This window comes from Heterodontus francisci, chromosome X, assembly GCF_036365525.1.
Source record: "Heterodontus francisci isolate sHetFra1 chromosome X, sHetFra1.hap1, whole genome shotgun sequence".
Classification (NCBI taxonomy): domain Eukaryota; kingdom Metazoa; phylum Chordata; class Chondrichthyes; order Heterodontiformes; family Heterodontidae; genus Heterodontus; species Heterodontus francisci.
This window is the reverse complement of record NC_090421.1, coordinates 780,339-807,308: the sequence shown is the minus strand read 5'-3', so window position 1 is coordinate 807,308 and position 26,970 is coordinate 780,339. Positions and strand designations below refer to the sequence as shown.

The 26,970-nt window shown below is 49.9% G+C and overlaps 2 protein-coding genes across 2 annotated transcripts in view; one reads left to right on the top strand and one right to left on the bottom strand.

Moving 5' to 3' along the window:
• The window catches only part of LOC137358573 (inactive dipeptidyl peptidase 10-like), a 48,597-nt gene extending 33,228 nt beyond the window's left edge, over positions 1 to 15,369 (bottom strand). The window contains exons 1-3 of the mRNA XM_068024560.1: positions 15,244 to 15,369; positions 10,055 to 10,169; positions 7,888 to 7,895 (exon numbers count right to left, since the gene is read on the bottom strand). Of these exons, the coding sequence (XP_067880661.1) occupies positions 7,888 to 7,895; positions 10,055 to 10,169; positions 15,244 to 15,369 (249 nt within the window). The remainder of the gene's footprint in view (positions 1 to 7,887; positions 7,896 to 10,054; positions 10,170 to 15,243) is intronic.
• Positions 15,370 to 15,880: 511 nt separating this feature from the next.
• LOC137358572 (low-density lipoprotein receptor-related protein 1-like) overlaps positions 15,881 to 26,970 on the top strand; it is a 51,775-nt gene continuing 40,685 nt past the window's right edge. Inside the window, 1 exon segment of the mRNA XM_068024559.1 lies at positions 15,881 to 15,953. Within this exon segment, the coding sequence (XP_067880660.1) occupies positions 15,881 to 15,953 (73 nt within the window).

The following is a 26,970-nucleotide window of genomic DNA, read 5'->3' as shown; positions in this document are numbered from 1 at the left end:
TAGGTAAATTGGCCATTGTAAATTGCCCCTAGTGTAGGTAGGTGGTAGGGAACATGGGAATACTGTAGGGTTAGTATAAATGGGTGGTTCTTGGTCGGCACAGACTCGGTGGGCCGAAGGGCCTGTTTCAGTGCTGTATTTCCCACTTTGCTGGGAGTGTACGACAGGCCTCCAAACAGTCAGGGAGCGATAAAGGAGTAGATATGTAGGCAAATCGCAGAGAGGTGTAAAAATAATAGGGTAGTAAGAGTAGGGGATTTCAACTTCCCCAATATTAACTGGGATAGTCTTAGTGCAAAAGGCTTAAAGGGGGCAGAATTCTCAAAGTCCATCCAGGAGAGCTTTTTGAGCCAGCACGTAGAAAGTCCTACAAGAGAAGGGGCAGTACCGGACCTAATCTTAGGGAATGAAGCCGGACAAGTGGTAGAAGTGTCAGTGGAGGAGCATTTCAGGGATAGTGACCATAACTCTGTAAGATTTAAGGCAGTTATGGAAAAGGACAAAGACAGACCAGGAATAAAGGTACTGAATTGGGGGAAAGGCCGATTTCAATATGATAAAACAGGATCTGGCCAAAGTGGACTGGGAGCAGCTACTTGTAGGAAAGACGACATCAGACCAGTGGGAGTCATTCAAAAAGGAAATAGTGAGAGTTCAGGGCCAACATGTTCCCATAAAGGTGAAGGGTAGGACCAACAAGTCCAGGGAACTCTGGATGTCAAGGGATGTAGAGGATCGGATAAGAAAAAAAAAGGCCTGTGGCAGATTCAGAAGGCTGAAAACAGCGGAGGCCCTACAGGAGTATAGAAAGTGTAGGGGGGGTTTACTTAAAAAAAATAATTAGGAGAGCGAAGAGGGGGCATGAAAAAACACTGGCGGGCAAGATAGAGGAAAATCTCACGGTGTTTTATAAGTATATTAAGGGCAAGAGGATAACCAGGGAAAGAGTAGGACCCATTAGGGACCAAAGTGGCAATCTGTGTGTGGAGCCCGAGGACGTAGGTGAGGTTTTAAATGATTACTTTTCATCTGTGTTCATTATGGAGAAGGACAATGTAGGTGTAGAGATTAGGGAGGGGGATTGTGATATACTTGAACATATTAGCATTGAAAGGGATGAAGTATTAGCTGTTTTTGTGGGCTTAAAAGTGGATAAATCCCCAGGCCCAGATGAGATGTATTCCAGGCTGTTATGTGAGGCAAGGGAGGAGATAGCAGGGGCTCTGACACAAATTTTCAAATCCTCTCTGGTCACAGGAGAGGTACCAGAGGACTGGAGGACAGCGAATGTGGTACCATTATTCAAGAAGGGTAGCAGGGATAAACCAGGTAATAACAGGCCGGTGAGTCTAACATCAGTGGTAGGGAAACTATTGGAAAAAATTCTGAGGGACAGGATTAATCTCCACTTGGAGAGACAGGGATTAATCCAAGCTAGTCATCATGGGTTTGTCAGGGGGAGATCGTGTCTAACAAACTTGATTGAATTTTTTGAGGCAGTGACTAGATGTGTAGATGAGGGTAAAGCAGTTGATGTAGTCTACATGGACTTCAGTAAGGCTTTTGATAAGGTCCCGCATGGGAGATTGGTTAAGAAGGTAAGAGCCGATGGGATCCAGGGCAATTTGGCAAATTGGATCCAAAATTGGCTTAGTGGCAGGAAGCAGAGGGTGATGGTCGAGGGTTGTTTCTGCGATGGAAACCTGTGACTAGTGGTGTACCGCAGGGATCGGTGCTGGGATCCTTGATTTGTAGTGTACATTAATGATTTAGACGTGAATATAGGAGGTATGATCAGTAAGTTCACAGATGACACGAAAATTGGTGGTGTTGTAAATAGTGAGAAGGAAAGCCTTACATTACAGGACGATATACAACGGCTGGTAAGATGGGCGGAGCTGTGGCAAATGGAATTTAATCCTGAGAAGTGTGAGGTGATGCTTTTTGGGAGGACTAACAAGGCAAGGGAATATACAATGGGTGGTAGGACCCTAGGGAGTACAGAGGGTCAGAGGGACCTTGGTGTACTTGTCCATAGATCACTGAAGGCAGCAGCACAGGTAGATAAGGTGGTTAGGAAGGCATATGGGATACTTGCCTTTATTAGCCGAGGCATAGAATGTAAGAGCAGGGAGGTTATGATGGAGCTGTATAAAACGCTAGTTAGGCCACAGCTGGAGTACTGTGTACAGTTCTGGGCACCACACTATAGGAAGGATGTGATTGCACTGGAGAGGGTGCAGAGGAGATTCACCAGGATGTTGCCTGGGCTGGAGTATTTCAGCTATGAAGAGAGACCGAAAAGGCTAGGGTTGTTTTCCTCAGAGCAGAGAAGGCTGAGGGGGGACCTGATTGAGGTATACTAAATTATGAGGGGCATAGATAGGAAGAAATTTTTTCCCTAGCGGAGGTGTCAATAACCAGGGGGCATAGATTTAAGGTAAGGGGCAGGAGGTTTAGAAGGGATTTGAGGAAATAAAATTTCACCCAGAGGGTGTGTTGGAATCTGGAACACACTGCCTGAAGGGGGTGGTAGAGGCAGGAACCCTCACAACATTTAAAAAGTATTTTAATGAACACTTGAAACACCAAGGCTACGGGCCAAGTGCTGGAAAATGGGATTAGAATGGATAGGTGCTTGATGGCTGGCACGGTCACGATGGGCTGAAGGGTCTGTTTCTGAGCTGTATAGCTCTATGACTACTGCCAAGGCAGCTACAACATGGGTTAGATACAGAGTAAAGCTCCCTCTACACTGTCCCCATCAAACACTCCCAGGACAGGTACAGCACGGGGTTAGATACGGAGTAAAGCTCCCTCTACACTGACCCCATCAAACACTCCCAGGACAGGTACAGCACGGGGTTAGATACGGAGTAAAGCTCCCTCTACACTGTACACAGAACTGGGGCTGAGGAATAATAAAGAAAAAAAAGGGGGGAAAAAAACGGGGTTGGCTGTTGCTTGATTGGAGGTGCTGAGTGCAGCAATGAACCTCGGTTGATAGTGCCGGTGGCAGTTGGAGGTTGCAGAGGTGGAGAGAGGAACTACGCTGAGCAGAGGGAGAGCAGTTACAATGAAGCAGAGGGAAAGCTTCAACAACAATCAGCTTTTACAGTGAAGAAAGGGACTTTATTTTGGAAACATGGCTTTGTTTGGATGTGAGTGCTGAATACCAGGAGTTTGCTTTGCTTTGGATTGTTGGGGGAAGAACAAATGGCCGGAACAATAAGAGGTGGGGCTGCCAATTCTGCTTCAGCCGACCCATGTGAAGAGGCCTTCCCCAACCAGAAGACGGAAGACCGAGAGTGCTGTGCACCACCTCCGGAAAGCAAATCATCCCTTATAGCTTGTCTTTCCTCCTTCTCTACCCTCAGCCTCTTCCCTAATCTGTTGTTTGTTTGTTTTTTTTCAGTATCTCTTATGAACCTTTCATTTTATTCGATTTGCAAGCCCTACAATGCAGGGTGGGTTTAGCTCTTAGACCCATGGCAAGCCCTTCATCACCGGTGGCGGGGCCCTCTACTAGCTATGCAGCTGCAGCCTCTGTGGCTGCCCAGGTGGTTCCATCACCTTTTAAATTAATAACATCCAGCCATGGGGTGAAGAGCTATCCCCACCCCAACATGTCCACTGAGGCCTGTGTGAAGACAATGGCTCCGGGATTGACGGCCCCTCGGCCATTGTCGCAGCCTTGAAGACGGACGGGAAGGCTGTGTTTTTCCTGAAGACCGAGCGGGCCGTGTCCCTGGCCCTGAATAAGGGGCTCACCGTGGGGGGGGGGGACATTCCCGCAGGTGGACCCTCTGGGGGCCACTGCGCATCGGATCGTGCTATCAAACGTCCCGCCCCAGTGAGCTCATCCTCCCCCATCTGCACCATCTGGGGGAGGTGAGGTCGGGGATCATCCCAATCCTGCTCGGTCTTTCGGGAGCACAGCCTCCGACATGTCTACCCCTTCCGCCGCCAGTTATTTACGCGGCTGGCGCGGGAGGAGGTCTTGGAGGGCCACTTCATTGTTGAGTTCCAGGGGGCGGCCTACTGCGTCTTCTGGACCTCGGACGGGGTGCGATGCCATGCCTGCGAGGGGGCGGGGCATGTTCGTAAAAATTGACCCAACCTCCCGGCCGCCAACTCCACCTCGGCGGCCCAGGGCGGCACCGATTCACCTCAACCCTGCTCCCCTGACGGCTGCAAAAACCACCGCTCAGGCGGTTCCGGAGGCCGTGGTTTTCACGGTGGGGAAGGGGAGACCGTCGGGCTGTGCGGGCAGAAGCAGAGGCCTCTATTGAGCTGGAGGTCTCCGAGCCTCCATGCCCCTCCCAGATTAAGAGGAGGATGTGCCCCTCCCCCAAAGAGGGCCAGGAGTTGCAGGGTCCATCTCCTGGCACAGGGCCTCGGGCATCCCCCACCACCAACACCTTTGCAGCCTCGAGCCCTAAGTGGCAGGCCTCTGTCCCTCAGGTTGGAGTGGGGAAAGCCCTTGTAAATTTGGCAAGGCTGAATGAGGAGGGAGAGGGCTCGCCTGTGATGGGGGAGCCTGTGGACCCCACAGGAGAAATCTCTACTTTGGCCGATGAGTCGGGTGTCCTGAGTGGGGGCGAGACCTGCGAGGATCAACCCTCCCGGCAGCCTGAGGCTGCCAACCCAGGATGTACCCCTAACCTGAGGCCGATTCGCGTAGTTCCCCATCTGCTGGATCCGTGGGCGCTGGCGGAGCGGGAGATGGCCTCCTCTCTCCGCCTCCGGTCTCGGCTCCGGCTGGTTTACTGGAGTCAGGAACTTCCATCTCCCCTGGGCCGCTCATTGGCCAGGAGACGGAGGTGGAGGGGGGGTCCTGAACCGCTGGCACCCACAGGCTCCAGTTCCATCTTAGAACCCAGAGAGGACTCCTCCGCCATCAATCCTGGGGGTGGGATCGTGACGGAGGCGGGACCAGCTGGTGTGGCCGGGGCGTCCGCCCCACAGTGTGTGGTGGGTGTGTCGGCCACTGGCGGTGATGACCCAAAGGAGGATGGGGACTTGGTGTGGGGCACAGAGGACGACCTTGATTCCATCTGTGTCTCCTCTCATTCCCAAGGCCAGGTGCACTTCCACTCCCTCCTCACAGTGAGGTGTTGGTGACGGGTTTGAAGTACCTTTGACATGAAGATAACCATAGCCAGCCTCAACGTCACCGGCAGCAGGGGGTGCACCGCAGATTTCACAATCTCTCAGTCCTTAGGGAAGGGAGATACACGGTGAGCTTTCTGCAGGAAACCCACACCGTTCCAGGAGACGAAGACACCTGGCTCCTGGAGTGGCAGGGTGGGGTCTACATGAGTCACCTCACCCCTATTTCTAGTGGGGTGGCTATCTTGTTGGCCCCGACCTTTCAGCCGGAGATCTTGGGGCCGCTTGCTCCACCTCGCCGTTCGCCTGGGTAGCGTGCCGCTCCACCTTGTGAACGTGTACGCGCCCAGGCCCGGCGTGTTGCGAGTGCGCTTCTTTGAAGAAGTGTCCGCTCTCTTGAGCTCCATCGATAGCGGTGAGTGCATCATCCTCGGGGGGGATTTTAACTGTGCCCTCGCGGTGGGGGATCGCTCCGGCCAAGCGTCGGTGGAGAAATTGAGGGAACTGGTCAGCTCCCTCGACTTGGCGGGCATCTGGCAGAATCTCCATCCCAACTCAATATTTATATTTAATATTCAATATTTAGGAAAGACAGGCAAAAAGGGAAAGGAAGTGGAGTAGCATTGTTTGTAAAAGAGGAAATCAACATAGGGTCTAGTGAGAAGGAGGAACTGTATGAAATCAGTATTAGTAGGGAAATGGTGTTGGGGAAATTGATGGGATTGAAGGTCGATAAATCCCCAAGGCCTGATAATCTATATCCAAGAGTACTTAAGGAAGTGGCCCTAGAAATAGTAGATGCATTGCTGGTCATTTTTCAACATTCTATCGACTCTGGAACAGTTCCAATGGATTGGAGGATAGCTAATGTAACCCCACTATTTTAAAAAAAGGAGATAGAGAGAAAACAGAATTATAGACCGGTCAGCCTGACATCAGTAGTGGGGAAAATGCTAGAGTCCATTATAAAAGATGTAATAGCAGAGCACTCGGAAAACGATGACAGGATCGGACAAAGTCAATAATATAAAAGCAAAATACTGCGAATACTGGAGTTCCGAAGAAGGGTCACTGACCCGAAACGTTAACTCTGCTTCTCTTTCCACAGATGCTGCCAGACCTGCTGAGTGAATCCAGCATTTCTTGTTTTTGTTTCGGACAAAGTCAACATGGATTTATGAAAGGGAAATCATGCTTGACAAATCTACTGGAATTTTTTGAGGATGTAACTAGTAGAATAGATCAGGGAGAACCAGTGGATATGGTTTATTTGGACTTTCAGAAGGCTTTCAATAAGGTCCCACATAAGAGATTAGTGTGTAAAATTAAAGCACATGGGATTGGGGGTAAGGTACTGACATGGATAGAGAACTGGTTGGCAGACAGGAAACAAACAGTAGCAGTAAATGGGTCTTTTTCCGAGTGGCAGGCAGTGACTAGTGGGGTACTGCAGGGACAGGCGCTAGAACCTCAGCTATTCACAATATATATTAATGATATAGATGAGGGAATTAAATGTAACGTATCCAAGTTTGCAGACGACACAAAGCTGGGTGGGAGTGTGAGCTGTGAGGAGGATGCAGAGAAACTCCAGTGTGATTTGGACAGGTTGAGTGAGTGGGCAAATACATGGCAGGTGCAGTATAATGTGGATAAATGTGAGGTTATCCACTTTGGTGGCAAAAACAGAAAGGCAGATTATTATCTGAACGGTGATAGATTGGGAAAGGGGGAGGTGCAGTGATACCTGGGTGTCCTTGTGCATCAGTCGCTGAAAGTAAGCATGCAGGTGCAGCAGGCAGTTAAGAAGGCAAATGGTATGTTGGCCTTCATAGCGAGAGGATTCGAGTACAGGAGCAGGGATGTCATGCTGCAATTATGCAGGGCCTTGGCGAGACCACATCTGGAATATTGTGTGCAGTTTTGATCTCCTTATCTGAGGAAGGATGTTCTTGCTATGGAGGGAGTGCAGCGAAGGTTCACCAGACTGATTCCTGGGATGGCGGGACTGACGTATGAAGAGAGATTGGGTCGATTAGACTTGTATTCGCTAGAGTTTAGAAGAATGACAGGGGATCTCATAGAAACCTACAAAATTCTAACAGGACTGGACAGACTAGATGCAGGAAGGATGTTCCCGATGGTGGGGGAGACCAGGACCAAGGGTCACAGTCTAAGGATAAGGGGTAATCCATTTAGGACTGAGATGAGGAGAGATTTCTTCACCCAGAGAGTGGTGAACCTGTGGAATTCTCTACCACAGAAAGCAGTTGAGGCCAAATCATTAAATATATTCAAGAAAGAGTTAGATATAGCTCTTAGGGCTAAAGGGATCAAAGGATATGGGGGAGAAAGCGGGAGCAGGGTACTGAGTTGGATGATCAGCCATGATCATATTGAATGGCAGAGCTGGCTCGAAAGACCGAATGGCCTACTCCTGCTCCTATGTTTCTATGTTTCTATGACTCCAGAGCCTTCATGTGGAGGTCTGGAGGAGGAGGGTCCCGAAGCGACCGCCTCTACTTTTCGCAGGCGTATGTCTCCCGTGTCTCGGCGGCCTCCATGCGGCTGGTGCCGTGCTCGGACCACCACCTGGTGTGGGAGGAGTTCACTCCGCTCCGCACGCGGGCGGGGTCCGCGTACTGGCACTTGAACAACCGGCTGCTGGAGAAGGAGCGATTCCGGGACTCGTTCCCTCGATTCTGGGCCGACTGGAGAAGGAAGCAGGGGGGCTTCCCCTCCTTGAGGCGATGGTGGGATATAGGCAAGACTCACATCCGTGTCTTCTGTCAGGAGTATGTGAAGGGGTCGACCAAGAGGCGAGAAGCCGAGATCGGGTACCTGGAGAGAGAGCTGCTCGACTTGGAGTCCCGCCCCAGTCAGGACCCAACCCAGTGGCAGGCATACAAAGAGAAGGACGCGCTGAGGGACCTGCAGCTCATAGGGTCCCGAGGCACGTACTTGAGGTCGCGGATTCAGATCCTGGAAGATTTCAACCCTTCTTCTACTCGCTGGAAAAATGGTGCGAGGTCTGTAAGCAGTTGGTTGAGCTTCTGGCCGATGACGGATCCTGCGTCATGGATCCGGAGGGAATGGGCCTCCTGGTCCATACTTATTACAGTGCATTGTTCTCTCCGGATCCCTCCAGCGAGGATGCGCGCAGAGTTTTGTGGGAGGACCTGCCGCAGGTCAGCCCGGAGGGCGCCGAAGGTTTGAAGGCTCCACTCACGTTGGCGGAGTTGACCGGTGCCCTCCACCAGCTCTCGAGGGGCAGATCCCCGGGGCTGGACGGGCTGACCGTGGAGTTCCTCAGGGCGTTCTGGGACGCCCTGGGGGACGATTACGTGCGGGACCTGGCGGAAAGTCCGGCGACCGGGGAGATGCCCCTCTCATGGTGCAGGGCGTTCATCGTCCTGCTGCCGACAAGGGGCGATCTCCGCCTGCTCCCTGCTCCCTGCTGGCCCACATGATCCACCCCGGCCTGTCTTAAACTGTCCCGGGCCGGTCCATCCAGGACAACATCCACCTGGTCCGGGACCTGATCCATCTTTCCCGGAGGACTGGTCTGTCGGTCGCCTTTCTCTCCCTCGATCAGGAGAAGGCGTTCGACGGGGCGGATCACGAATCATGAGGAGCGTGCGGTGTCCGCCGGCACGCTTGAGGCCTCCCCGCGGCCGGTGGGCACCGCGGGGGGGCTGGAGTGCGTCATCGATGCCGCGAACGGCATTCTAATTTGAGTTTTGGTTTATTGATCTGTTTTTGATCAGGTTATTGAAAATGTATATGAAGGGGGCCTGGGGAATAAAGGCCCCCCCCTCAAAGAGAATAAAAACGTGGTTCGCTAAAGGTTACTCCTGGATTGGTGCTCTGTGACCACACTGGGATTTGGACTGTGATCTCCTGATCCGAATATGCGTTGGCACCACTAAGTTCGGCAACAGTACTCATGGCCATCCACTGAAAGCCCTATTAAAAAAAAAAATGAGTTGAATGACCCTGAAATGTTCCCTCAGATAAAGGGGCGATTGAGCTCACTCACCATTCATCCATTTAATCTCGGGATTGTGAACCTGGAACTCTGGTGCAGCGAGATCCTCCAGCGATAATCTTCCTCTGGGGCTCGGAACTGTATCGTCTGCGGGTCACGTGGAGGCAGAGACACAGGTTAGCCAGCTGAAATTCACCTTATCTTTTACTCTGCCTACCCCACAGTTATTTTTCCCCCCCCTCACAATCCCTGCCGGCCTCCTCTCCTCTCCTTTCCTCTCCTCTCCTGCGGGGACCCTAATTCCCAAAGCCGCAACAGAAACTTTTAAATGGAGGCGTAGTAAGGCATCCCAGGCTGCTTCACAGCAGCGACTATCTGAGACAATTTGACACTGAAACACGTCAGATATTGGGTTCGGTTTTAAGGAGGCTCAAGGAGGGGCTGAATGGGCCTCCCCCTGTTCCTGTGTAACAGGCTCGAGGAGAGGAGCTGAATGGGCCTCCCCCTGCTCCTGTGTAACAGGCTAGAGGAGAGGGGCTGAACGGGCCTCCCCCTGTTCCTGTGTAACAGGCTCGAGGAGGGGCTGAATGGGCATCCCCCTGTTCCTCTGTAACAGGCTCGAGGAGGGGCTGAATGGGCCTCCTCCTGCTCCTGTGTAACAGGCTCGAGGAGGGGCTGAATGGGCCTCCTCCTGCTCCTGTGTAACAGGCTCGAGGAGGGGCTGAATGGGCCTCCTCCTGCTCCTGTGTAACAGGCTCGAGGAGGGGGCTGAATGGGCCTCCTCCTGCTCCTGTGTAACAGGCTCGAGGAGAGGGGCTGAATGGGCCTCCCCCTGTTCCTGTGTAACAGGCTCGAGGAGGGGCTGAATGGGCCTCCCCGTGTTCCTCTGTCTCTCACTGTGTGGTGTATTTACTCACTGAACTGGGCCTGGTGGAATGGCAGGCACAGGGTTACCTGGAGTCAGCAGGATGGTGGAGATGATGACCAGGGAGAAGATGATACTGATTACCAGAACGGCCATTCCGATCCCTTTCCAGTTCCGTGGAGGGGCACTGGATCCTCCCAAGCCCTAGAAAAAGAGCATCAGGTTAATCTCCCATTGACTCACCAGCATCAGAAGAAAGGTGTGTTAGTGAGTGAGTGTGTGAAATAGAGCAGGAAAGAGCGAGAGACAGGGGCAGGGATAGGGACAGGGGGAGACCAATGCGAAGTTGTCCATTTTGGCAGGAAGGATAAAAAAGCAGCATATTATCCAAATGGTGGGAGATTGCGGAGCTCTGAGACGCAGAGGGATCTGGGTGTCCCAGTGCGTGAATCACAAATGGTCAGTATGCAGGTACAGCAGGTAATTAGGAAAGCTAATAAAATGTTATGGTCTATCGCGAGGGGAATTGAATATAAAAGTAGGGAGGTTATGCTTCAGCTATACAGGGCATTGGTGAGACCACACCTGGAGTACTGTGTACATTAGATCGGTTGGAGACTTGGGCGGAGAAATGGCAGATGGAGTTTAATCCGGACAAATGTGAGGTAATGCATTTTGGAAGGTCTAATGCAGGTGGGAGGTATACAGTAAATGGCAGAACCCTTAGGAGTATTGACAGGCAGAGAGATCTGGGCGTACAGGTCCACAGGTCACTGAAAGTGGCAACACAGGTGGACAAGGTAGTCAAGAAGGCATACGGCATGCTTGCCTTCATCGGTCGGGGCATAGAGTATAAAAATTGGCAAGTCATGTTGCAGCTGTACAGAACTTTAGTTAGGCCACACTTAGAATATTGCATGCAATTCTGGTCGCCACACTACCAGAAGCACGTGGAGGCTTTGGAGAGGGTACAGAGGAGGTTTACCAGGATGTTGCCTGGTCTGGAGGGCATTAGCTATGAGGAGAGGTTGGATAAACTCGGATTGTTTTCACTGGAACGACGGAGGTGGAGGGATGACATGATAGAGGTTTACAAAGTTATGAGCGGCATGGACAGAGTGGATAGTCAGAAGCTTTTTCCCAGGGTGGAAGAGTCAGTTACTAGGGGACATAGGTTTAAGGTGCGAGGGGCAAAGTTTAGAGGGGATGTGCGAGGCAAGTTTTTTTACACAAAGGGTGGTGAGTGCCTGGAACTTGCTGCCAGGGGAGGTGGTGGAAGCAGATACGATAGCGACGTTTAAGAGACATCTTGACAAATATATGAATAGGATGGGAATAGAGGGATACGGTCCCCGGAAGTGCAGAACGTGTTAGTTTAGGCAGGCATCAAGACCGGCGCAGGCTTGGAGGGCCGAATGGCCTGTTCCTGTGCTGTACTGTTCTTTGTTTTGTTCTTTATTACTGGTCTCCTTATTTTCGGAAGGATGTAAATGTGTTGGAGGCAGTTCAGAGAAGGTTTACTAGACTAATACCTGGAATGGGCGGGCTGTCTTATGGGGAAAAGTTGGACAGGCTAGACTTGTATCCACTGGAGTTTAGAAGAGTAAGAGGTGACTTGAATGAAACATATAAGATCCTGAGGGGTCTTGACAGGGTGGATGTGGAAAGGATGTTTCCCCTTGTGGGAGAATCTCGAACTAGGGGTCACTGTTTAAAAATAAGGGGTCGCCCATTGAGGACAGAGATGAGGAGAAATGTTTTCTCTCAGAGAGTCGTGAGTCTTTGGAATTCTCTTCCTCAAAAGGCAGTGGAAGCAGAGTCTTTGAATATTTTTAAGACAGAGGTAGATGGATTCTTGATAAGCAAGGGGGTGAAAGGTTATCGGGGGTAGGTGGAAATGTGGAGTAATCAGTTCAGCCTTGAATGCATTGAATGGCAGAGCAGGTTCGAAGGGCCGAGTGGCCTACTCCTGCTCCTAATTTGTATGTTCATATGAGAAGGTGAGGGAGAGAGACAGAGACAGAGAGAGAGCGAAAGACTGAAACAGAGGGAGACAGAGAGAGAGAGGGAGAGTGACAGAGAGAAAGAGAGGGAGACAGAGATGGGAGGGAGAGAGGGAAAAGGGAGAGACAGAAAGCATGAAGGAGAGACAGGGAGAGACAGAGGGGTAGAGAGAGAGAGAGAGAGAGACAGAGACAGAAAACAAGGGAGAAAGACAGAGGGACAGAGAAAGACAGAGGGACAGATTGGGATAGAGAGAGAGACACAGAGAGAGAGAGAGAGAAAGACAGAGAGAGAGAGAGACAGACAGCAGGGGAAAGACATGGCTCAACAAGGCCTAGGACAGGTCAGAAGTCTAAAAGGAGAGAATGCTACTGGGGGTGTGATTGGGGGTGATGTGTGCATTGGAGAGGCTGTCTGAGGAAGTATGGAGGGTGTGGGGATTGTACAGGAGGCTGGGTGTTGGCAGGCTAGAATTATCCATGTTGTATGCAGCATTCCTCTGAACTTCCCAATGGGACAGTGTAGAGGGAGCTTTACTCTGTATCTAACCCCCCGTTTTTTTTTGTCGAGGGGGCCTTTATTCCTCAGGCCCCCTTTATATATTTTTTATGTCGAGGGGGCCTTTATTCCTCAGGCCCCCTTTATATACACACTTATATTTTTAAAATAACTTTATTAAAACCAGATAAATAAACAAAAAACTCAAATTAAAATGCCATTCTCGGCGTCGACAATGCACTCCAGTCCCTGCGGTGCCCACCGGTCGCGGAAGGCCTCAAGCGTGCCGGCGGACACCGCATGCTCCTTTTCCAGGGACACCCGGGCGCGAACGTAACCGCGGAAGAGGGGCAGGCAATCGGGGAGGACGGAACTCCCGACGGCCCGCAACCTGGACCTGTGAATTGCAACCTTGGCCAGGCCCAGGAGCAGACCGACGAGGAGATCCTCCTCCCGGCCCAAGCCCCTCCGCACCGGGTGCCCAAAGATCAGGAGCGTGGGACTGGTGCAGCCAGAATTTGAGGAGCAGCCCCTTCAGATACTCAAATAGGGGCTGCAACCTCGCACACTCCGTATAAATGTGGAACACGGACTCGTCCAGGCTGCAGAAAGTACAGGTGGCCTGGGAGTCCGTGAACCTACTTCAAAGCCTATTGCACGGGACTGCTCTGTGCAGCACCCTCCACCCCAGGTCCCCGATGTAAAGGGGGAAGACTCCCGCGTAGAGAGACCTCCATCGGGGTTTCCCCTCGCCGCCAGATGGCAACGCGGACCGCCAGGGCGTGTCCGGCCGGCTGACGAGGGCGAGGAAGTGGAGAGTGTGCAGGAGCAGCCCGTACAGGAAACCCCTCCGCGCCGATTGGAATGGCACGGAGGACATTTCCGAGAGGCGGCTCGGGTTGTGTGGGACTGGCTCCCGAGGAGGGTTTCGGGGCCTGGGTCCGATGAGCAGTTCCGGCCGAGCGGGGGTCAGCTCGGCCGGGATCGCTCCGCACTCCCGAGCCCCCTCGCCACCCGCAGTGAGGGGCGTCCCGGGGGTTTCGGCTACTCCTCCGCCCGCCGGACCGTCCCCGGAGTCGGCCGCCCGGACAGCCGAGGCGCTCTCCTCCGCCGGCGGGGGGAGCGCCCTGACTGGAGGCGACCATGTTCCAGACTCGGAAAAGATCCCGGTAAAAGACAGGCACCCCCCGTGCTGTACCTGTCCTGGGAGTGTTTGATGTGGGACAGTGTAGAGGGAGCTTTACTCTGTATCGAACCCCGATAACCTGTTGTGTTGCTGACGCCGACAGTCTCAGTTAAAGACTCACTTAATTTAAAAAGCTGAAAAATCACTGGGATGTGGGAGCTTTTCTTTGTGGCTCGCCTGCCAACTTGATTAATTCATCAGCGAGAGAGAGCTTCCATCGACTCTGGATGGGAATGAGCTGCGAGAGGCTTTTAAATTAATTGTTTCCGACATCAGTCACTTTCCTGACCAGTGATGTGACTCTCGGACTGGCAACTCGCTAAGAGAAATAAATATTCCCGGGCACGCTCAGTGAAAGGCTGTGAGTGAAGGGTAAGAGAGTGAGGTACAGAGAGAGAGAAACAGACAGATGGGAGAGAGAAACAGGGAGCAGTGAGAAAGAGGGCAGGACAGAGTGAGCGAGGGAGCTGTAGAGAGAATGCAGAGTTGGTAATATATGTAGGCATTCCTGCGTTCATTACCCAGAACCTGGAAATAGATTCGTGATGCATTCCCTTGGATTGGGACCAGGACCGAATGCAAATGGATGTTTCGCATCACCCCAATACCACTAAAGTAATCGCTGTCTTTCATTCATTAACTGCAATTTTCATACCGAGTGAAGACTCTCCCAGAGCAAGAACCTTTTGCCAATATGATTAGGAGGCCATTTGGCCCATTGAATCCATGCTGGCTCTCCGTGGAGTAGTCCCGTCAGTCCCACTTCCCCCGCTCTATCCCCGTAGCCCTGCAAGTCTGTTCCCCTCAGGTGCCCATCCAATTTTCTTTGGAAATCATTCATCGTCTCCACTTCCACCACCCTCATAGGCAGCGAGTGCAGCGCTCCCTCAGTACTGACCCTCCGACAGTGCGGAGCTCCCTCAGTACTGACCCTCTGACAGTGCGGAGCTCCCTCAGTACTGACCCTCTGGCAGTGCGGCGCTCCCTCAGTACTGACCCTCTGACAGTGCGGCGCTCCCTCAGTACTGACCCTCCGACAGTGCGGAGCTCCCTCAGTACTGACCCTCTGACAGTGTGGCGCTCCCTCAGCACTGACCCTCCGACAGTGCGGCGCTCCCTCAGCACTGACCCTCCGACAGTGCGGCGCTCCCTCAGTACTGACCCTCTGACAGTGCGGCACTCCCTCAGTACTGACCCTCCGACAGTGCGGCGCTCCCTCAGTACTGACCCTCCGACAGCACGGCGCTCCCTCAGTACTGACCCTCCGACAGTGCGGCGCTCCCTCAGCACTGACCCCCCAACAGCACGGTGCTCCCTCAGCACTGACCCTCCGACAGCACGGTGCTCCCTCAGCACTGACCGTCCAACAGCACGGTGCTCCCTCAGCACTGACCCTCCGACAGCACGGCGCTCCCTCAGTAAAGACCCTCCGACAGCGCGGTGCTCCCTCTGTACTGACCCTCCAAAATCGCGGCGTTCCCTCAGTACTGACCCTCCGACAGCGCGGCGCTCCTTCCACAATCACCAACAATCCAATTATGGATCCTTCTGGCTATAATTTCCAGGGTGAGTGATCCAGGGTTAAAATACAAGCAGTCCACATAATTCCGAACAGCTCTGCCCGTATCCCCAGTGCTCATATCTGCTGTACTGATGGTCACTGATCGGCTGCGTGTCCTTGTTTAGACTCGGTGCTAAGAACAGAGGTTTCTGCATTGCCCTGAACTGAACACAGCTTGCACGCCAACAGCCGCACAGCAAGCGACTCACAGAGAGAATACCGGGGTCTACAGTAGGAACAGGAGGAGCCCATTCAGCCCCCACCTTCTGAATGGCATGTCTTGTCTTATTTAGATTCTTTCAGTTATCTCCCCCTCCTCCCCCAAGCATTGCGGAAACCCTCTTCCATCCTGCCGATGCGGCTTTGGAGTGAGTCTAAGGACAGATTCACCTCCATCAACAATTACAGCCAGTGGGGAAGGAGAATAAATGGGCGGGTAGAGTCTGTGAAAGGATTGGAATGTACATGGGGTGTGGGAGGGAATTAAATGGGTGGGTAGAGTCTGAGAGGTTACTGTACATGGGGTGTGGGAGGGAATTAAATGGGTGGGTAGAGTCTGAGAGGTTACTGTACATGGGGTGTAGGAGGGAATTAAATGGGTGGGTAGAGTCTGAGAGGTTACTGTACATGGGTTATGGGAGGGGATTAATTGGGTGGGTCGAGACGATGAGAGGGGACAGCGATCTCAGCCTGAGGTCAAAGTTACGAGTTGACTTTTGGGTTGGAGATACGAGACGACGTAGGTTCCAAATCATTTTTTTTCGTGCTGTTGGTTGAGGGATAAATGTTAACCCCAGGTCACCGGGGAGAACTCCCCCTCCCCTTCCACATCTCCCCCCCCCACCCCAGCTCTTCTTCCAAATAGTGGCTGTGGGTTCTTTCACGTCCGCCCGAGAGAGCAGACAGGGCCCCTCGGTTTAACGTCTCATCCCGAAAGACGGCACAACCGTCTGACTGAGAGGTGGGAAGTGCGACCAGTGAACCTGTGTGTGTGTGTGTCTGTGTCTGCTCGCGGGCTCGAAATCAGAGAATTTCCCGTATTGAGGGAGTGTGCCTTTCATGACGCTCTTTCAAGCTGATTGTGGGAACACATGATGTGATCACCGTCCACATATCTCCATTTGCGAAAGCTGCGTTGTGCAAAACCTTCGTTCTGCCCCCCGACCCTTGAGCCGGGGGGAGCCCAATTCGTAAAGAAGGTAATTTCTGCGAGGCGTTATTAGTGAAAGGGAGTGCTTTGTCATCCCTCAGACAGTGGGGTAGTGGGGTGTTCCTACTGCAGTAAACCCGCCATCGTTCTGGGATTAGAACTCAGCATTTTCAACATAATCGGCAAAAGAACCAGAGGGGGGTGGGGGGGCGGGGGAGAGGAGGTGAATTTATTTTAACGCGGGGAGTTGTTGTGATCTGGAACGTGCTGCCTGAAAGGGCGGTGGAAGCAGATTCAATAGTAACTTTCAAAAGGGGGGAATTGGATAAATACTGGAAGGGGGAGAATTTGCAGGGCTGTGGGGGGAAAGAGCAGGAGAGTGGGGACTAATCGGATCGATCTTTCAAAGGGCTGGCACCGGCTCGATGGGCCGAATGGACTCCTCCTGTACAGTATCATTCTGCCTCCTGTTTAAACTTCTACGGCACAAATCATGGTTCAAGGAAATAAAGAAAATCTCACGCAGACACAGACACAAACACCACAGTGATGATTTTTCCTGACTTACCAAGTCGTGGGTCACATTCTGATGGGTGACTATCATATCTCCGTGTCGAGTGCCCAGGCAGCTTCGGATTAGGTTCTGGGAGCAGCAGTCGGGAGCTCCGGTGTTGTCTGCGTTGCTGCAAGCAGACTACTCCCCCGAGCTGAGCTCTCATTCCCTCTCCCTTGTCGCTCGATAATATATTGACCAGGGAGGAATTAATCAGCGTGACATAACTTTATTCTCAGCATTATTGCGCCCGGCTCTCTGGGGAGAAAGAGAGAGAGAAAGAAAGAGAGAGAGAAAGAGAGAAAGGAGGAGGGCTAATCGAGGTGTTCGCGAGGGGGTTTAGATAGAGCAGTGAGGGTCAAAGTGTTTCATCGGGTGGACGTGGGTGGATAACTGGTGAAACGAGGAGAAATTTCTTCTCGCAGAGGGAGGGGTTGTTAAGATCTAGAAGGCAGCCCCTCCTCCCACCCGAAGGGGTGCTGGAATCAGATTCCATACCTGCTTTCAAAAGGCAATTGCACACGGATTTGAAGTGAACTGGGCGGGGAAGAAACTGAAACGCGGGTCCAATAGCATGGCTCTTTCAGAGGGCTAGCACAGACACGACAGGCGGAATGGCGTCTTCCTGTGCTGTGTGATTCTAAGATTCAATAAGATTTATTGTTGAATAGTTAGCCCCATCTCGGCCTCCTCGCTCCCCTCTCTCCTTGCCTATCTTTGTCTTTCTCTCTCCGTCTCTCTTTATCTCTCCCTCTTTCCGTGTGTATCTTCTTATTTCCATCTCTGTTTCATTCTCCAATTCTCTCTCTTTATTTGCATGTCTCTCTCTCTCTCTCTCTCTCTGTCCATCTCTCTCCCTATCTTCATCTCTCTCTCTTTCTCTCTCTCTATTTCCATGTCTCTCTATCTCCAAGTCCCTCTTTCTCTCCGTCTTTCTCCATGTCTCTCTATCTTCATCTTTATCTCTTTCTCTATCTCCAAGTCTCTCTTTCTCTCTCCATGTCTCTCTCTCTATCTCCATCTCTCTCTTTATCTCCATGTCTCTCTCTTTATCTCCATCACTCTTTCTCTCGCTCTATCTTCATCTCTTTTTCTCTATCTTCATGTCTCTCTCTCTTTATCTCCATGACTTTCTCTCTCTCTATCTCCATGTCTCTCTCTCTCTTTATTTCCATCTCTCGCTCTTTATCACCATCTCTTTCTTGTTATCTCCATGTCTCTCTCTCTCTCCCTAGCTCCATCTCTCTCTCTCTCTCTCTTTATCTCCATCTCTGTCTTAATCCTCATGATTCTGTCTCCCTATCTCCATCTCTCTCTCTCTCTTGATATCTCCATCTCTCTCTTGTTATCTCCATGTCTCTCTCTCTATCTCCATGTCTCCCTCTTTCTTTCTCTCTATCTCCTTGTGGTCTGTGTTGACATGAGTCGGCTATTTGGATGAGAGAGAACCAGGAACCAGTAGCAAAGTTCCATTTGTATGGGTTTGAATCACAGAATGATACAGTACTGGGGAAAGTGGTGGCTGCACCGTTGGGACGGTCTATACCTGAACGGTGCTGGGGCCGGTGTTCTAGCGAGATGCATAACTAGGGAAGCAGAGAGGGTTTTAAACTGAATAGTGGGGGCAAGGGATCAAATTTGGGAAGATATGGTAAATCAAGGAGTAGAGAACACAAAAGTCCGAGTGTATCAGGCCTGTGTCCTCAGTACCTTGCTCTACGGCAGCGAGGCCTGGACAACGTATGCCAGCCAAGAGCGACGTCTCAATTCATTCCATCTTCGCTGCCTTCGGAGAATACTTGGCATCAGGTGGCAGGACTATATCTCCAACACAGAAGTCCTTGAAGCGGCCAACATCCCCAGCTTATACACACTACTGAGTCAGCGGCGCTTGAGATGGCTTGGCCATGTGAGCCACATGGAAGATGGCAGGATCCCCAAAGACACATTGTACAGCGAGCTCGCCACTGGTATCAGACCCACCGTCCGTCCATGTCTCCGTTATAAAGACGTCTGCAAACGCGACATGAAATCGTGTGACATTGATCACAAGTCGTGGGAGTCAGTTGCCAGCATTCGCCAGAGCTGGCGGGCAGCCATAAAGACAGGGCTAAATTGTGGCGAGTCGAAGAGACTTAGTAGTTGGCAGGAAAAAAGACAGAGGCGCAAGGGGAGAGCCAACTGTGCAACAGCCCCAACAAACAAATTTCTCTGCAGCACCTGTGGAAGAGCCTGTCACTCCAGAATTGGCCTTTATAGCCACTCCAGGCGCTGCTTCACAAACCACTGACCACCTCCAGGCGCGTATCCATTGTCTCTCGAGATAAGGAGGCCCAAAAAAGAAGAGACAAGGCAAGAGAGAAAGGTATTAATATGGGAAATGATAGACTGTGACAGGAATGGACAAAGCGTACAAATCTAAGAGTAAATCAACAGATAAGGATAGAGGTTACAAAAATAATAAAAGGACAAAACTAAAGGCTCTGTATCTGAATGCACATAGCATTCAAAACAAAACAGATGAACTGAGAGCGCAGATAGAAATAAATAAGTGCGATCTGATAGCCATTACAGAGACATGGCTGCAGGATGATATAGACTGGGAGCTGAATATTGAAGGGTACACGGCATTTAGGAAGGACAGGAAGCTAGGGAAAGGTGGGGTAGCTCTGTTAATTACTGATGGTATTAGCGCAATAGAGAGGGATGACCTAAGTTCAGGAGACCAGGATGTAGAAGCAGTTTGGGTAAAGATGAGAAATCATAAAGGCAAGAGGTCACTTGTGGGAGTGGTGTATAGGCCACCTAACATTAACCACACTGTAGGACGGGGTATAAAGGAAGAAATAATGGCAGCTTGTCAGAAAGGTACAGCAACAATTATGGGGGATTTTAACCTACATATAGACTGGAAAAATCAGATGGGCAGAGGTAGCCTAGATGAGCAGTGCATAGAATGTTTTTGGGATAATTTCTTGGAACAATACGTTCTGGAGCCAACCAGAGAGCAGGATATACTAGACCTGGTAATGTGCAATGAGATAGGATTAATTAATGACCTTATAGCTAAGGCGTCCCTAGGTAGCAGCGATCATAATATGATTGAATTTTACATTCAGTTTGAGGGAGAAAAGAGTAGGTCCAAGATTAGTATTTTAAACTTAAGGGCAATTAGGAGGACATGAAACATAGAAACATAGAAAAATAGGAGCAGGAGTAGGCCATTCGGCCCTTCGAGCCTGCACCGCCATTCAATATGATCATGGCTGATCATCCAAACTCAGTACCCTGTTCCCGCTTTCTTTCCGTATCCCTTGATTCCTTTTGCCCTAAGAACTATATCTAACTCTTTCTTGAATATATTTAATGATTTGGCCTCAACTGCTTTCTGTGGTGGAGAATTCCACAGATTCACCACTCTCTGCATGAAGAAATCACTCCTCATCTCAGTCCTAAATCCCATCTAAGTCCCTTATCCTTAGACTGTGACCCTTAGTCCTGGACTCCCCCACTATCAGGAACATCCTTCCTGTGTCTAGTCTGTCCAGTCCTGTTAGAATTTTGTAGGTTTCTATGAGATCCCCTCTCATTCTTCTAAACTCGAATACAAGCCAAATCGACCCAATCTCTCTTCAGTCCTGCCATGCCAGGAATCAGTCTGGTGAGCCTTCGCTGCACTTCTTCCATAGCAAGAACATCCTTCCTCAGATAAGGAGACCAAAACTGCACACAATATTCCAGATGTGGTCTCACCAAGGCCTTGTACAATTGCAGCAAGACATCCTTGCTCCTGTACTCGAATCCTCTCACTATGAAGGCCAACAGACCATTTGCCTTCTTAACTGCCTGCTGCACCTGCATGCTTACTTTCAATGACTGGCGCACAAGGACACCCAGGTCTCGCTGCACCTCCCCCTTTCCCAATCTATCGCAGAGCTAGCTAAAGTGAACTGGCAAATCAGGTTAAGGAATAGGTCAATAGAGATGCAGTGGCAGACATTTAAGGGGATATTTCAGAATACACAGAATAGATACATTTCAACAAGAAAGAAATCTTCCAAGGGTGGGACCCGCCATCTGTGGTTAACTAAAACAATTAAAGATAGTATCAAACTTCAAGAAAAAGCATATAATTGTGCAAAGATGGGAGGCAGGTCAGAAGATTGGGCAGAATAGGAATTACTAAAAGATTGATAAGGAAGGTAAAATTAGAGTACAAGAGAAAGCTGGCTAGAAATATGAGTTTCTATAGATATTTAAAAAAGAAAAGAGTTAACAAAGTGAGCGTTGGTCCTATAGAAAGTGAGTCTGGGGAATTAATAATGGATAATAAGGAGCTGGCAGATGAATTGAACAGATATTTTGCAGCGGTCTTCACTATTGAGGATACAAGTAACATCCCACTATTAGCTGAAAGTCAGGAAATGGAAGGGAGGGAGGAACTCAAAAAAAATTACAATAACCAGAGAAGTGGTACTGAACAAATTGTTGGAGCTGCGGGCCAACAAGTCCCCGGGTCCTGATGGACTTCATCTGGGTGTTAAAAGAAGTGGCTAGTGAGATAGTTGATGCGTTAGTTTTAATTTTCCAAAATTCTCTAGATTCAGGGAAGTTTAGTTTAGAGATACAGCACTGAAACAGGCCCTTCAGCCCACCAAGTCTGTGCTGACCATCAACCACCCATTTATACTAATCCTACACTAATTCCATATTCCTACCACATCCCCACCTGTCCCTATATTTCCCTACCATCTACCTATACTAGGGGCAATTGCTAATGGCCAATTTACCTATCAACCTGCAAGTCTTTGGCATGTGGGAGGAAACCGGAGCACCCGGAGGAAACCCACGCAGACACAGGGAGAACTTGCAAACTCCACACAGGCAGTACCCAGAATTGAACCCGGGTCGCTGGAGCTGTGAGGCTGTGGTGCTAACCACTGCGCCACTGTGCCGCCCTAAGGTTCCATTAGATTAGAAAATAGCGAATGTAACTCCTTTATTCAAAAAGGGAGACAGAAAGTAGAAAACTACAGGCCAGTTAGCTTAACATCTGTCTTAGGGAAAATGTGAGAAACTATTATTAAAGATGTTACAGGCAGGGCATTTAGAAAAATGCAAGGTAATCAGGCAGAGTCAGCATGGTTTTGTGAAAGGGAAATCATGTTCAACCAATTTATTGGAGTTCTTTGAGGGAGTTACGTGTGCTGTGGATAAAGGGGAACTGGTGGATATACTGTACTTAGATTTCCAGAAGGTGTATGATCAGGTGCTACATCAAAGGTTATTGCAAAAAATAAAAGCTCATGTTGTAGTAACATATTGGCCTGGAAAGAAGATTGGCTAGCTAACAGAGTAAGCATAAATGGGTCATTTTCTGGTTTCTGCTTGTTAACCAATCCTTAATCCATGCCAGTATATTACCTCCTAGAATAGATTCTAGCATTTTCCCAATGACTGATGTAAGGCTAACAGGTCTGTAATTCCCTGTTTTCTCTCTCCCTCCCTTCTTAAATAGTGGGGTGACATTTGCAACCTTCCAATCTGCAGGAATCGTTCCAGAATCTATAGAAATTTGGAAGATGATCACCAATGCATCCACTATCTCCATAGCTACCTCTTTCAACACTCTGGGATGTAGAATATCAGGTCCTGGGGACTTATCAACCTTCAGCCCCATTAATTTCTCCAATACAACCTTCTTACTAATACTAATTTCCTTCAATTCCTCATTCCCCTTAATTCCTTGGATCTCTAATTCTGGGAGATTTCTTGGAGCTTCCTCAGTGAAGACAGACACAAAGTAATCATTTAGCTTCTCTGCCATTTCTCTATTCCCCATTATAAATTCTCCTGACTCTGCCGGTAATGGACCCACATTTGTCTTAGCCAAACGTTTCCATTTTACGTACCTGCAGAAGCTTTTACAGTCCGTTTTTATATTTTTTGCTAGTTTACATTCATATTCTATTCTCCCTTTCTTTATCAGTTTATTGGTCCTCCTTTGCTGTATTCTAAAATCCTCCCAATCCTCAGGTTAACTGGCAACTTTATAGGCCTTTTCTTTTAATCTTATACAATCCTTAACTTCCTTTGTTATCCATGGTTGACTGCCTTTACTTTTGGGGTTTTTGTGCCTTGAAGGAATGTATAGTTGCTGTAAACTATGTAATATTTCTTTAAAGACTATCCATTGCCTATGTACTGTCATACCTTTTAATGTATTTTCCCAATCCACCTCAGCCAATTTGCCCCTCATACCTTCATAATTTTCTTTGTTCAAATTTAACACCCTGGCTTCAGATTGAACTACCTCACTTTCAAACATAATGTAAAATTCTAATATATTATGGTCACTCATCCCTAAAGGTTCTTTTACAACAAGATTACTAATTAGCCCTTTCTCATTACATAATACCAGATCTAAAATATGAAATGTTCTCTAGTCAGTTCCTCAACATACTGCTCTGGAAAATCATCCCGAACAGACTCCAGAAACTTGTCCTTCACAGCATTGTGCTCATTAGGTTTACCCAGTCTATGTGCAGATTGAAATCACCCATGAGTACTGTATTACCCATACCACATGCTTCTCTAATCTCCTAATTAATGCCATGCCCCACACTACCACTACTGTTTGGCCTATAAACAACTCCTACCAATGTTTTATTTATTTATTATTTAGAGATATAGGGCTGAAACAGGTCCTTCGGCCCACCGACTCTGTGCCGACCAACAACCACCCATTTATACTAATCCTACATTAATCCCGTATTCCCTACCACATCCCCACCATTCTCCTACCACCTCCCTACACTAGGGGCAATTTACAATGGCTAATTTACCTATCAACATGCAAGTCTTTGGCTGTGGGAGGAAACCGCAGCACCCGGCGAAAACCCACGCGGTTCACAGGGAGAACTTGCAAACTCTGCACAGGCAGTACCCAGAACTGAACCCGGGTCTCTGGAGCTGTGAGGCCGCGGTACTAACCTCTGCGCCACTGTGCCACCCACTGTTTGCTGCCCCTTGATGTTCCTTAGCTCCACCCAAACAGATTCCACATTTTGTTGTTCTGATCTGAGATCCTCCCCTACTAATGTACTGATCCCATCCCTGATCATCAGCGCAACACACCTCCTTTTCCTTTTTGTCTGTCCTTCCTAAATGTCGAATAACCTTGAATATCAGTTCCCAGTCTTGGTCACCTGTAGCCACGTTTCCGTTATGGCAATTAGATCAAACCCATTTACCTCTATTTGGGCCTTTAAATCATCTACCTTGTTGTGAATGCTGTGTGCAGTCAGGTAGAGTGCCCTTAACCTTGTTTTCTTGATATTATTCTGCATTCTAAGCCTAGTTGATGCTCGCCTTTGTTTCGCCTGCCTTCTAATGTCACTTGCTACTTTTCTACCACCTGTTACCAGCTTTACTTCCTTCCAATTTGAGCTACCCCTCAGGTTACCACCCCCCTGACAAGCTAGTTTAAACCTTCCCCAACAGCACTAACAAATCTCCCTGCGAGGATGTTAGTTCTGGTCCTGTTAAGGTGTAGCCCGTCCATCTTGCACAGATACCACCTGCCCCAGAACCGGTCCCAATGCCTCAGAAATCTGATGCCCTCCCTCCTACACCAATTCTCCAGCCACCTGTTCATTCGATCAATCCTCCTATTCCTATGCTCACTAGCACGTGGCACTGGGAATAATCCTGAGATTACTGCTTTGGAGGTCCTGCTTTTTAATTTCCTTCCTAACTCCCTAAAATCTGCTTTCAGGACCTCATCCCTCTTCCTACCTATGTCATTGGTACCAATGTGGACCCACGACCTCTGGCTGTTCACACCTCTCCCAGAAGGATGTCCTGCAAGCCGCTCCGTGACATCCTTGACCCTGGCACCAGGGAGACAACAACACTCCATCCTGGTGTCACGTTTACTGCCGCAGAAACGCCCTGTCTGATCCCCTGGACTATCGAATCCCCCATCAGTATTGCTCTTCCACTCTTCTTCCTCCCTTCCTGTGCAGCTGAGCCACCTGTGGTGCCACAGACTTTGCTCTGGCTGCACTCCCCCGAGGAACCTAGCGCAAAGGAAGATGGCTGTGGTTGTTGGAGGTCAATCATCTCAGCTCCAGGACATCACTGCAGGAGTTCCTCAGGGTAGTGTCCGAGGCCCAACCTTCTTCAGCTGCTTCATCAATGACCTTCCTTCAATCAGAAGGTCAGAAGTGGGGATGTTCGCTGATGATTGCACAAAGTTCAGCACCATTCGTGACTCCTCAGATACTGAAGCAGTCCGTGTAGAAATGCAGCAAGACCTGGACAATATCCAGGCTTGGGCTGATAAGTGGCAAGTAACATTCGCGCCACACAAGTGCCAGGCAATGACCATCTCCAACAAGAGAGAATCTAACCATCTCCCTTTGACATTCAATGGCATTACCATTGCTGAATCCCCCACTATCAACATCCTAGGCGCTACCATTGACCAGAAACTGAACTGGAGTAGCCATATACATACCATGGCTACAAGAGCAGGTCAGAGGCTTGGAATCCTGAGGCGAGTAACTCACCTCCTCTGACTCCCCAAAGCCTGTCCACCATCTACAAGGCACAAGTCAGGGAGTGTGATGGAATACTCTCCAATTGCCTGGATGGGTGGCAGCTCCAACAACACTCAGGAAGCTCGACACCATCCAGGACAAAGCAGCCCCGCTTGATTGGCACCCCATCCGCAAACATTCACTCCCTCCACCACTGACGCACAGTGGCAACAGTGTGTACCATCTACAAGATGCACTGCAGGCAATGCACCAAGGCTCTTTAGACAAGCACTTTCCAAACCCGCAACCTCTACCAACTAGAAGGACAAGGGCAGAAAATGCATGGAACACCACCACCTTGCAAGTTCCCCTCCAAGTCACACACCATCCTGACCTGGAACTATATTGCCGTTCCTTCACTGTCGCTGGGTCAAAATCCTGGAACTCTCTTCCTAACAGCACCTACCCCACACAGACTGCAGCGGTTCAAGAAGGCAGCTCACCACCACCTTCTCAAAGGCAATTAGGGATGGGCAATAAATGCTGGCCTGGCCAGTGAAGCCCACATCCCATGAATGAATAAAAAAAAAACCCATTGCTCTCACCAGTATCCAAAAAAGGAAAACCGATTAGCAAGCCAGATAGACTCAGCGGACTCCTGCACTACCTGTCTGCTTCTCTTAGACTGCCTAGCGGTCACCCATTCCCTCTCTGCCTGCATGCTCCTACCCTGCGATGTGACCACCTCCCTAAACGTGCTATCCACGTAGTCCTCCGCCTCACGGATGAACAACAGTGACTCCAGCCACCGCTCAAGTTCCGAAACCCGAAGCTCAAGCTTCTGCAGCCGGTGACACTTCCTGCAGATGTGTTCATCGAGGACACGTGGTGCGTCCATGACTTCCCACAAACCGCAGGGCGTACATTCCACTTGGCCGAGCTCACCGACCATAACATAACTTCAAAAACTTTTTATTACAATGAGAAGTAAAATAACTTACCAGTTACTCAATCAACTTCTTCCCCTGCACCGAAGAGAGACGCAGCTACTGGAGGCTGAAAAGAGAACAAAGAACAGTACAGCACAGGAAACAGGCCATTCGGCCCTCCAAGCCTGCACCGATCTTGATGCCTGCCTGAACTAAAACCTTCTGCACTTCCGGGATCCGTATCCCTCTATTCCCAACTTATTCATGTATTTGTCTAAGATGCCTCTTAAACGTCGCTATCGTACCTGCTTCCACCACCTCCCCCGGCAGCAAGTTCCAGGCACTCACCACTCTCTGTGTAAAAAACTTGCCTCGCACATCCCCTCTAAACTTTGCCCCTCTCACCTTAAACCTATGTCCCCTATTAACTGACTCTTCCACCCTGGGAAAAAGCTTCTGACTATCCACTCTGTCCATGCCGCTCATAACTTTGTAAACCTCGATCATGTCGCCCCCTCCACCTCCGTCGTTCCAGTGAAAACAATCCAAGTTTATCCAACCTCTCCTCATAGCTAATGCCA